At 43.2% G+C, this 12,908-nt stretch overlaps 1 protein-coding gene across 1 annotated transcript in view; it reads left to right on the forward strand.

Annotated features, from left to right (window-relative positions):
- Window positions 212–12,908, forward strand: part of KAT6A (lysine acetyltransferase 6A) — a 106,662-nt gene continuing 93,965 nt past the window's right edge. Inside the window, exons 1-2 of the mRNA XM_018041955.1 lie at window positions 212–337; window positions 2,807–3,719. Coding sequence (XP_017897444.1) covers window positions 3,120–3,719 — 600 coding nt within the window. The 5' untranslated portion in view covers window positions 212–337; window positions 2,807–3,119. The remainder of the gene's footprint in view (window positions 338–2,806; window positions 3,720–12,908) is intronic.

Below are 12,908 nucleotides of genomic sequence, written 5' to 3' on the forward strand. Positions count from 1 at the left end.
CCGCGCGGCCGGCTCTTCCCTGCTGCCCCCGCCCCGCCCTCCGGCCTTCCCCGGCGCCCGGCCCAGCTCTTCCCGCTCCGCGGCCGCCTCCCCCCCGCCCGCCGCCCGCGCGGCCCCCTCCTCCCCCTCCCACCCGCCTCCCTCCCGAGCCGTTCCCGCGCCCTCCCCCAGGCCGCCGTTCCCTCGCGCCGCCACCCCTCCCCCCGCGGCTGTTCCGCCGCCTCGCCTCCCCTCCCCCCGGCCGGAGCGCACTGTCTCCAAGATGGCGGCCGTGTCAGTTCGGGGCATCTCCGCGGTCCGGCCCGGGGCCCCGGGCACCCGGCGCTCTCCGCCCCCGGTAAGTAGCCGAGAGGCCGCCCCCCGGCCGCCCCCGGCCGCCAAGCCCGAGGCCGAGCCGCCTGGGGGCCTCGCCCCGCCGCCGCGCGGGCCCAAGTGGCCGCTGCAGGCCCCGCCGCGGCCTGCGCCGCCTCCCGCTGCTCTGCGCCAGGCCTCGGGCTGGGGCGCCGCGGCCGCCCCCTCGCGCCCGCCGGGCGCCCGGCGGCCTCCCGCCCGCGGCCCGCGCCCAGCGCCCGGGCCCGGCTCCGCGGAGCGGGGGAGCCGCGAGGGGGCGGCGGCCAGGCCGCGGGCGGGCGGGCGCGCGGGCAGGCGGCCGGCCGGGGCTCCCTCGGGGCGCGCCCACCGTCCGGCGCCCGCGGCCCGGGTGCCCGCGACCGGCCCCGGGCCCGGCCGCGCGGCGCGGGCTGACAGGCGGCCGTGCGGGGGGCGCGGAGGGCGCACGTGCGGCGGCGGGTCCGCGCGCTGTCAGCCCGGGGCCGGGGGGCGGCGGGCGCCTGTCAGCGCCGATCTGCCCGGCGGGGCCCCCCAACCGCGCCCCGCGCCGCTCCCGCCGGGACCCGGCCCGGCTGCGGGGCGCCCGGGAGCGCAGACGAGCGCCGCTCGCAACTCTTTCACGTGATTTCATTGTTAACTTCGTCCCCGGGTTCCGTTCCCGTCCGGTGGGAGCCGCCGGGCCGCCCCCCGCGTCTGCAAGCAAGCCGCAGGCTGGTGCCAACGCCAAGTTGTTGTTGCTGTTGTTTTTAAAGTTTTTCTCGCTCTTTTAAAAAAGAGAGCGCGAAGCTGTGTCTGGGGGTGGAGGGGGTTGGAGGCGGGTGGGGGTGGCGGGGAAGGAGGCCCGGGAGGACTGTGGGGAGCGAGGGGGCAGTTTCCCCGAGTTGGCGTTCAAGTCTGCAGGCGCTCTGCTCGCCGCAGACCCGGGGCCCCAGCGTGGAGCCGGGAGGCCGGCAGCGGCTGTCATTCATTCTCTCTTCTTACCTGTGGGACAGGTGAGCCCGTGCGGGACGGGCCCCGCCGCTGAAACCCGGGCTGGGGTCGCTCCTTTCTTTCAGCGCAGATATGCCCCCATAATGAACTTCTCCGGCAATGCTATTATGATTTCTGTCCTCTCGAGACGCTTCTCACACAAATGTAGCTTAGTTCTCTCCGGGGGTGGGGGGGGGGCGCTTTTCAGCCAGAGCTCATTTAAAAATTACGTCTTGCCTTAGGTTTGAGTGTTTACTCGAGCCTTTTCTTTCTTATCAGAGTTAATAGTACTATCGGTTTCCTCGCATCTTGTTAAACTTTTTCTTTTGAGTTTAGTGGCACTCTTTAAGGAAGGATTGCTGTGCGAGCCACTATATGACATTGTTTATGTTGTAAAGGCTCCTCAGAATAAGAGTTCTCAGGAGCACTTAGGTAAGGTTAAGTTTATTTTTGGAAGCAGAGGAGTTACAGGGTTCATTATTTAGGTGATTTTTAAAAAGATGCAAATCTTTCGGGTTCTTTTGTTTTAAAGTGTTACTGACTTTGATCGTGGAGCGGCAACGTCATGTATATGCATAATGTTTTTTTTTTTTTCATTAATGTTCACTTCAGGACAACAGTCTTGAATCATGAGATCTCCTCTTTAGTCTACACACAGGCAGTATATTTCAGCCCTCTGAACTGTCCATTTGATATGTAAATAAGTGTACGTTTGAACCTAGGAATTTCCGGGCCATTCTCATTTCTAGTTTCTCTATCTGTAGATTGGTTGCGAACATTTTGACAGTTGTTGGACTCTCTCCAGTATATTGAATGTTACTAGGAGAAGCTATCACAGCATGTGATTCTTAAAATCTGAATGAAACTGGCTTATTTTAAAATTCTTCAAACACTTTTCACACTTGACTATTTTCATTGTTATTTTGTTTCCATTTGGAATGTATATAGTAATATTGTACTTAAAATATGAACTGTGCTGTGTGTAAATTTTGTTTCTTTTACTAGATGAAGTAGCTAAAACATTTTCTCAGTGGTTTTTTGCCATTCTAATTGACTGCTTTCATCCAGTCTAAATGTCTGGAATTTTGAAAGATGAAAGATTCACTCTTACTTTCATTGCAGGATTCTTTGTACTAATTCAGGTAACTTGTTGAAGTTCTGATTAGTTTGTTGGGGAAAGCTGTCAAGGAAGAGTTTCAGTTCATAGACAGGTGAGCAGAGATTGTGCAGAGCAGAATAGCCAGCACCCTCTGTGTAGCCTGAGGTCATTTACAGTGCATCTCATCTTGTTTCCTCATCATCTTTTTTTCCTTTTCTTTGTTATCCCAATGGTTTGCACACATGATTGTTTTGAACAGTAATAGAAACATGTTCACACTTTTACAGGTGCGCAGTGAACACTTGCTGTTGGAGTGCTTTAAAGGCTAGGATGCTTTTATAATAAGTTACAACTTACTTATAAAGTGGACCTTGATAGAAAACTGACTTTGTTTTAATTCTTTTTCAGGCATAAGATGCACATTTTTTTGCTGGGAATGAGATGTTCTTGAGTTTTTACACCTTTATGAAGAGACCCACATGTGGTGCTATTGAGAAGTTGGTGGGGAAGTTTGAAGACTTTTCAGATAACAGGTTTTCATTTCTAAAATAAAAGTGGGGCGGCCTCTGTTTTGTGAAAGGAGAAAGGACTGAGGCCAGGAAACTTGTATGCTATGGTTAACTGGTTCCCAGCCTCCGTGAATGGTGTTTTCCGCGGTGTGAAACTTACGCAGCATCAGGATAAGGGATAGCGACTCTATGGATATACAGAATCCTTCACCATGGTAAAACTCGCCAACCCGCTGTACACGGAGTGGATTTTGGAGGCCATAAAAAAAGTGAAGAAGCAAAAACAGCGGCCTTCAGAAGAAAGGATATGCAATGCAGTGTCTTCATCCCATGGCTTGGATCGTAAAACTGTTTTAGAGCAACTGGAGTTGAGTGTCAAGGATGGAACAATTTTGAAGGTCTCAAATAAAGGACTCAATTCCTATAAAGATCCTGATAATCCTGGGCGAATAGCACTTCCTAAACCTCGAAACCATGGAAAATTGGATAATAAGCAAAATGTAGACTGGAATAAACTGATCAAGAGGGCAGTTGAGGGCTTGGCGGAGTCCGGCGGCTCAACTCTGAAAAGCATTGAACGTTTTTTGAAAGGTCAGAAGGATGTGTCTGCATTATTTGGAGGCGGTGCTGCCTCTGGCCTTCACCAGCAGTTACGATTGGCTATTAAACGCGCCGTTGGCCACGGCAGACTCCTTAAAGATGGACCTCTTTATCGGCTCAACACTAAAGCAACCAATGTGGATGGGAAAGAGAGTTCTGAGTCTCTTTCCTCTTTACCTCCAGTGTCACTCCTTCCACATGAAAAGGATAAGGTAAGAAGGGTGTGCATATCAGTGTTCCCAGAGCTGGGGACACAGCATGGTACAGAGCCACGTTTCCAGGATGTTCAATAGAGGTTACATTCGGCATTCAGGGCCCTTTGTGGATAATCACTGCCTGGCTTTTATTGGTGGAATCTAGATGTGAGAACTCAAGAGATGTGATTGGTCTAATACTTTGACATATTTGATGCCTAAGATTTCAAAGTGTAGAGTATTGCTCCACCTAAAAGAACATACTTAGGATTAAGCAACTTTAAAACTGTTCTGTAAAAGTTTTTATAATATCTTTCTGCTGAAGTTGCTGAGCAGCCAAATGCTGGGAACTCTAAGAACCTATCTTTTTCCTCTCTTCGTTTCTTACTAGACAGGAATGAAACTGATTATCTTGACCAAAGCAGTGGCAAAGCAGATTTAGCAATTCTTATTTCTGCTGTTTGTATTCTAATTTTTGATCATGTGTTATTTTTTTGCATGCGATGAAGTCCTAAACATTATTTATGACAGATGTAGCTGCATGGGTTGGAAGTATAGTAGTGCACGTCACTAAAGCTCTGGGGAGTTGGGAGTCGGCACACATAGGCATCTTACTGTGTTGTGTTTTATGCCATTATTTTGTACAGCTGAAAGTACCTTCTTAACAGTTAACCTTGGCCCTTAAGTAGAAATTCAGGATGAGGAGAGTTGTTAGTAGCTCCTTTTCACATTGACCTGGTGTGACAGCTGTGAGTTTATTTCAGGTGCTCAGAGTTGTAGTTCTGTGGGAAGTGGTTGTACTTTAAGGCTGTCGCACACCTTAGCGAACGCCAGTAACATCATCTTCATTTTGCTGAAGACCATGGAGGCTATTTCTAGCATGTTAACATTCTAAAGTTAATAACATTGAATGTATTTAAATGTATTTTAAAGTATTTGAGGTTAGATCTAGATTCTTGCAATTAATAACCTGCCAGTAGATTTTTGTTTAAATAACAATTGAAAATGAGCAGTTTTTTTGGATCAGAGTTTTACAGATCTATTTTAGGGTTCCGCTTTCCCTGTGGACTTTGAAATAGAAGCATTATCTTAACTGTTATTACTCTTAAAATGATTCTAATGGAGTCTTGAATTAATAGGCAGTCCCATTCATAACATGGTTCTGTACCATCGGAACGTTCATTAAGGGTGTATTGAAAATTCAAGGTGGACAAGGAACTGAAATACTTCATTCTGCAGTTCAGTGCTGTAAGGATTGTATGAATTGTTTCTTGATCCCATGGCTGAAGTTAAATGAAATAGAACAATTGATTTCAACAACTGTTATCAAATGATCTCTAGGTTTACTGCCTGGGAATGGGAAATACTTAATAGTTTAGAAGGAAATCAGTGTCACATCTGTGAATTGGGTATTATAAATTCTTGTTAGAACTCCTGAGTGCTTTAATTTCTCTCGCTTGAATTAGGTATTTTAATTTTTAAAAATGTTAGCCATACATAAAATGTCAGTTGTGCATATCTTTTTTTAAAGGTAGTCGATATAGTACAGTATAGGATAAAACTGAGTCTTATCACCCTAAAGTTGTACTTTTGAAAGGGACTTTTGAAAACCATCTAGTCCAACAGTCCTTATTTTGCTGCTAGACCGGAGACCTTTGCATTAAAAAAACATTTAATCCAGTAGAGGTCTGCTGGTTTGCTTTGGTTAGAAATATCTCGTTGGCTACATAACTTTTTTATTATACACTATTGTAAACCAAAGTAACTGACTGTGGAAAAATTGAGTTTTGTTGAGTAGATTTTTGTGTATTTGTACTGGTCTGATTGGGAAGCCAGTTTATGGTAGTTATCTACAAAGTTAGGGTTGATGAGATCTGTTATATGTTTTTTAATAGGAGTCTTATTTTGAGGGGTTGAGTTTTATGCATGACTTTCCCCAAAGATAGGAAAAGCTCACATTGAAAATCATAGTGCAGTAAACTTCAGGGCAAGGAATTATTTCTCCCATGAACAGATTACGTTTGTTCCTTTTGTTGTATTTACGTTCTTCGTTTTTAAAAAACTGTCCAGTCAGTTCCCATTTGGAATTGATTGATTGCTATTATGAACCTAGGTGTTCTTTAAGAAATTATCCAGATTGTATTTGATAATACAAGTAATTATTAATTCAGCAAATAGTCACTGAGCGCCTGCTGGGGACCGGGTGCTGTGCTTGGAGCTGCAGTGGCCTCCCCGGTGTCTGCAGGGCGCATGTACCTGCCGGTCCGCTCGGCTGTGGCTGAGAGATCGAGTGCAGGGACTGCAGTAGCCTGAGCAAGTTCCCCTTTATTTTCTTCTGTATCAGCTCTAACTTTTAATTTTTTCTTTTTAATTGTGATGTTAACCTTTGGAAGGAGCTATATGTTAACTTTTCAGCAACTGAGTGGTTTTTGCTTTGCTCTGAAAGTGAGATGGCTGTGTACAAAAAATTTTGAGAGTTTTTGTGAAGACGCTTAAGCTAAAGTGTGTTTTCACGTTGATAAACAGGAGAATCTGGAGATACTGTGATTGAAGAGTTGTACCCATGTTATAAGGGGAATTTCTGTGCTAACTTCAGGGTGTGGTAGTGGATGGTGAGTTTGTTTACCTTAATGATTTGTTTATGCTGTGCGCCAGGCATTACTTTATGGCCACACGTAAGTTAACTCATGTGATCCTCTTACAGCTCAATGAGATAGGTGCTGTTATTTCACAGGTGAAGAAATCGAGGCATAAGAGCTTCAGTAACTTGTCCAAGTCTCAGAGGCGTTAGGTGACAGACAGGGCGCGGTTTTGGCCGTGGGCATCCTGGCTCCAGAGTCTTTGTCACAGAGATGCCTGCTGCCCCCTGAGAGTCGTTCGGCGTCATGCCTGTCACTGCTCTCGGGCACAGCTGTGAGTGTTCTTGGTGTTAACTGCGAGGCACAGGGAAGAGGACGTGTCCCGAGCTCCCCCTCGCTGTTTGCATCCCTTTCTTCTGTTTCTGTCGTGGAGTGGATTCTGAATTTGATTTCAAACCAGCAATAAGAATGGAGCAGAAGTAAAAGATTATGAATAATTTATTTTTGTATACCCGAGATCCATAACTAAAAAAAAGTTTGTTCTGTGTGACTTTTTTTTTCCTTAAAGTTATTTTTCTGTGTGTATTAATTTTCATTTCAGATTGCCCTGGAGTCTTCTGATTTGTAGTTTGGGGTCGGTTGCGTGGCTATAATAGAGTGCTCTAGTTTGGGACAGAATGTTGCTTTCCCTTGAATTATGGGCTATAGGTGGAGGTGGTGTGTGTAACTGGCTTAGATAAGAACTTCCGCTTGCAGATTCCCTTTTTTTTTTTTTTTTGAAGTAAACATTACTGTAAGAAAATTTGTTCATTTACTTTTATTTATTCGGTAAGTGTTTAGGTACCTACCACGAACAATGCATTTATGATTTAGGTCCTGTTGGGGATTAAGGCAGACAGCATAGAAATGGGCAATAACTTTTTTTACACCATTGTTTTAGTTCACAAAATATAACTTTTAGTTTTTACATTCACTGATTTTTGGTGTAACCATTAGGTGCTGTGAATCTCTTGAGAAAGAATAAGATGTTTCCTGGGTGAGGCTAATTATTACCTGAGATTTGAATGGTCCATTAAAAGAATTACTTTGGACACTGAATCTTGGAAGGATCCATTTCCCTTTCAAGAATAATTTCCACCTTCATTTCAAATTTCTGGGTTCGTTTAACACACAGAACAATGTACTTGAATATCTTTATCTTACGTTCCATATTACCAATCCAGAAAACTGCTCCTGTGGTGATCAGCCAGATGAGGAAACTGTTAATCTGTCAAGCATTGTGGAACAGAATTATATTTTGCTGAAGCATTTCAGTTGGGAAGGGAAGAGAAGATACTGTCAACCAGTGTTATTGTTTAGGTCATTACCCAGCTGAGCGACTTAGAGCCAAAAGATTAAATGATAAATTGCTAGCCTTCTAAGATAAGTTGTACTGAAATTCAGTAAACTCTTAGTAGAGTCCAAACTATTCTGTGTAACTGGAGCTTGGCATTTTAAGTGCATAGAATAAATGAGGCTTTGATAGGAACTTTGATTTTTGATGTAGAGATGCTGATTAGAATGGAAATATATTTTCAAGTTAGGACAGTTAAGAATGAGAGTTTTGATTTAGCTGTTTGGAAATGGCCTTAATCATAAAATTGTTTCACATTTTATGTGTTAGAATAGTGGATCTGATAAAATTGTTAATAAATGTAAGCTTGGTAATGTTTTCAGATATTTTGTTGCTATGGTACTTTATAGTAATCGTCCATGCTGTTAAATTCAGGGGTGTGTTTACTGCTTGGCAGAATGCTTGTCTACTTAAAACATGCACACACATAGCAAATACCAGAAAGCGAGACGCTGCAGAAAAGTTGAGATGACATAAATTAGTAGTAAAAAGTGAAAAAAGTTCTCAATTTAAAATCCTTATGAGAGCACGCAAATGTATTTTATAGTATAATTATTGGGAAACTCTTTAAGACGCAAGTTTTCATTCTAATTCTGTGGGAGAAGGAATGGAGGATAATGACAACTCTGTCAGTCTTTAAGTGAGGAAGGATTACTTTAGAGAAAATTATCCTAACCATATGTTGCGGACTTTTTTTTTTAAGTAATGGCAAGGATACAGCAACATGAATAATGTAGATTTTGTGATGTCACCGAGTTTGCAACTGACTGATCTCAGTAACTGTATTTTCTCACATTATAGTCAATTATATTTTATTAATTGTAATTACAGTATTGTACACTTCTTACATCATTGTTTATACCATTTTTTGATGACCCTTAAATGTGCAGGGTCCTGAGGAGAAGCTGGCCAGAAATAAAAATTTGTTACTAACAAGTCATTGAGGTGGGTTAAATATAAATGTGTGTGCGTGTATGTTAGTCGCTCAGTCGTGTTGGACTCTTTGTGACCCAGTGGATTGTCCACCACCAAGCTTCTCTGTCCATGAAATTCTCCAGGCAGGAGTACTGGAGTGGGTTGCCATTCCTTTCTCCAGGGGATCTTCCCCACCCAGGGATCGAACGCAGGTCTCCTGCATTGAAGGCAGATTCTTTACCATCTGAGCCGCCAGGGAAGCCTTAAATATAAATTTGGTTAATATAAATTGACTTTGTCTCAGCAGACTTGTTCTTATTTAAAAACAAAATTAAAAATAACTCAGGCAGAGGCATGTTTGTGACACAGCATCTATCTAAGTGCAGCCAGTTGTGCAGATATTTTTTGGTCTTCAAGCTCGCCTGTGAGCTCTGTGTGCTTTGGTTGTCTTCAGTCCGTGATGTTCCCTGAGAGAGAACTTGAGCCACTAAAACAACCTTTGATTTAGTCATTGCTGATCAAAACTTCTGTACTCAGCCACTTGCTGTTGAGTCATTGAGTCGTGTCAGACTCTTTGCAACCTCATGGACTGTGGCCTGCGAGGGCCCTATGCCCATAGGATTTTCCAGGCAAGAATACTGCAGTGGGTTGCCATTTCCTTCTCCAGGGGATGTTCCTGGATCAGGGATTGAACCTGTGTCTCCTGCATTGCAGGTGGATTCTTTACCATTGAGTCACAGTTGCTAGCACTTTGCTCTTTCTTGGGCTAGCTTCTTGTAAATTGATGAAATAAATGGAAGAAATTAAGGAAGACATCAGGTAGTACAGCAGATTGCTTTGGGAGTAGAGACTTAGATGATCTAACCTCTTTCTTTGCCCTGTATCAGGAGGCCAAGGAGCTGGAAGCAGTTGCTTATAGCAACTATTAATAGGTAGCATTTGTTAAGGCCTAACCATGTCTTGGCCACTGCTGTGAGTGCTTCAGCGTGTACTTTCTTATTGAAGTCTCAGAAGAACTTTACATGGTTAAGTTTATAGGCATAGTATACTTATATAATAGCTATTTAATAATACAAATGTTCATAATGGCATCTCATAAAACACCAAATGGAAGATAAATGTATGCCAAATATATTATCTTTTTTCTTATTCTTCTGCCAGTCCTTTATTCAGTTCATCCAGACACCGTGGGCCAGCACTTTTTTACATTGTATTTAATGTTAATACTATGAAGCAGATAGATAACAGAAACTGTGTAATGAATCTGGAAAAAAAAAATTGTATCATTTCAGGCCTCTTGCAGTTGTAAGACTCTCCTTCACAGATATTTTTTTCTCTTGCTGTTTAGAATACTGGCGAAAGTATAATTACACTGACCTGGTTCTTTGCTGTGTGAAAGGACTGACTCAGGGTGCCAAGTTTGCTGGTTAAACTAGAGTTAAAAATTTTTTTTTCTGGTGAACTGAGAAATTTTTTTAAACTTATAATGATAATACTTTATGTGCTCTGCTTTGAAACTTTTTAAAGAATCAAATAAGTGTTAGGTATGGGAATCAGCTGGCTGCTCAGGGGTGGAGTCGGCACACCCAGGGTCTGCAGCAGGTGAGTTAAACCTGTAGCGACTTCACCTTCTGCTTCTCCAGCTGGGGTGGGATTTGGACTCCTTCAGCTGCAGCTAGTGGAGAAGGCCATGGCACCCACTCCCACGTTCTTGCCCGGAGAATCCCAGGGACAGAGGAACCTGGTGGGCTGCTGTCCATGGGGTCGCACAGAGTCGGACACGACTGAAGCGACTTAGCAGCAGCTGCAGCTGGTTCCCAAGAAAATCTAGGTTGTTTCTTCTGGGTTTTTCTTTTGACAGGAATGTCAAAGTTCCCAACAGATGGCTTTCATCAGCACTTTACATAACTCTGTAAATTCAAGTCCAAAGAAATACTTTTGGCTTCGTTAGGGAACAGGTGAAGAAACAGTTCATAGCATGGCACTGTTTGGTTTAGGGTTGAAATTAAGCGTGGAGATGACAGGAGTGTAGCATTTAGGTTTGGAGAATGCCATTCTGGGTCAAAATAGTTTCTAACTGCTAGCAATTACAGAAAAGGACCTGCTGTGAAAAAATAAGTGTGGCTCTATAATGTTGAGTAAGTTGTATTTTTCAACTATGATATATTTTATATTATATATTTATTTATATTTTGTATGTTTTATATTAATTTTAATTAAATATGTTTTTATTAAAGTATATTATTTTTGTTTTGAATAATGCTTACAAAGTATGGATAAATTCTCAGGAAGAAAAAGAATACAGTCATCTGCATTTTGTAAAACTTGGGGCCAGTAGCCATCTTGGATAAGGATGATTCTAATCTTATTTCACAAACAGAGAAGCTGAGATCCAGAGAGGTTTATGAGTTTTGTTTAATGGCACACGGCAAGTTAAATCACATCTGGGTGATGTGATCCGGCCCTTCTCAGTTCTGTGCTTTTTTCATTAGGCGGTAGTACTGCTTTATAGTTTTAAGAGAGGAAAGAGTATAAAATAACATGGTTAGAAATCTCTTCTTTGATGGAAACCATAGGATGAACCCTGGTGTAGAAGATTTTGTTGGTTTTTGTAAACCACAGATCCATAAATCTGCTTGTCTCAGCGTTCGAAGATTCTGGAAAGTTGAGCAGGTGTTTTGGTGGCGGGAGACTGATGAGGGATTAGAAAGTTTCCTTCTGTTTTAGCTAAATATTATGAGAACATGTTAAACTACCCTAAAACTGGGAGATAAAATATTCCTTGAGTTTCAAAAAAAAATGTTCACTTGCAGTTAGGTCTGATTTTCAGAAAGTCATGGATGATGATTGAGTGACTTGGGTAGTTGGTTTGAACTTAAATTTAAGACTGAGATAGGGAGGGACAAGCCTTTCTATTATTAACAATTAATGAAGTGATTTTCATTAAAGGCATAAAGATGGTTGGCCTAGGAGTGTATAGTCGTATGTACACATAGTATTTTGGTTCTGGATTTTGTAATTGTTGTTCAGTTGCTCTGTCTTAACTCTTTCGAAACCCCCATGGCCTGTAGCCCACAGGCTCTTCTGTCCTTGAGATTTGTCGGGCTCGAATACTGGAGTGGGTTGCCATCTCCTTCTCCAGCAGATCTTCCTAATCCAGAGATGGAACCTGCGTCTCCTGCATTGGCAGGTGGATTCTTTACCACTGAGCTCCCAGGGAAGCCCTGATTTTGTAGTGCCAGGAAACAGACTTTACAGGAAAGGCAACAGACAATAAGTCATGTTTGTCTTTTTCGGTTTTTATGACCAACAGGTCATCTCTGCATTACTTTTACTTTGTTGTAAAACTTAGCAAATGGACTAGTGAGTGGCAAATAAAAGTTAAGATTGGGGACAGTTACTTATAAAATAATTGGGTAGAGTAATATGGCACTATTTGGTTTGGGTTAAAATTAAGCATGGAGACTATAGGAGTGCGTAGCATTTAGTTTGGCAGTGGGTACAAAGTGTTCTTGGAAAACTTTGAGAGGAGAAAGTGACTGCTGTAGAAAGATAATCAGGCAGCCTAAAAAAACTTAAAATTGTTGTGTGTATGAAAGAAGGCAGCTGCTTCCTTTTTACCTTTTGTGCAGAAGAGGGGGTCCACGTGTGTGAGGTGGTTATCATGCTTGCCCTGTAGGCTGCCTTTCCTCCAGGGAGTAGGGGACTGCAGCTGCCCCAGAAGGCTGTTGTTCAGTGTCGGTTTTCAGTTCTCTCTGCTTAGTAGAGTACAGGTTTGTCTTTTTTCTTCCTCATTGGCTGTAGTGAGGCACTTAACTCCTGACTTTTCTAGAACCTGTAACAGAATTCTTGAAAACATTATTGCTCTGTGTGTGTGTGTGTTGAGTGTAGTGCTGTACTTTAATAGTTTCCCAGCTTTTCTGTTCAGGACGTCTTTAAATGTATGATGTAGGGTTTAGATCCTCTTTCACCATTTTCCAATTTTAGTTATGTCTTTTCTTCCCATGCTAGTCTGTTTTCCTTTAAACAGACATAAATAACATAACATAAATCTAAACACAGATCTAAAGTTCTGTTCTTTGTAAAGCAGTGGTTCTTAATACTAAATCCGCTTTAGAATTACCTGAGGAGGCTTAAAAGACAAACACCAAACCAGTTAGATTGGAGAAGGAAATTGCAATCCACTCCAGTATTCTTGCCTGGAGAATCCCATGGACAGAGGAGCATGGTGGGCTATAGTGCATGGGGTCCCAAAGAGTCAGACACGAGCCAAGTGACTTACACACACATACGTGCACACGCACACAAACCAATTAAATT

This window comes from Capra hircus, chromosome 27, assembly GCF_001704415.2.
Source record: "Capra hircus breed San Clemente chromosome 27, ASM170441v1, whole genome shotgun sequence".
NCBI classification, from domain to species: Eukaryota; Metazoa; Chordata; class Mammalia; order Artiodactyla; family Bovidae; genus Capra; species Capra hircus.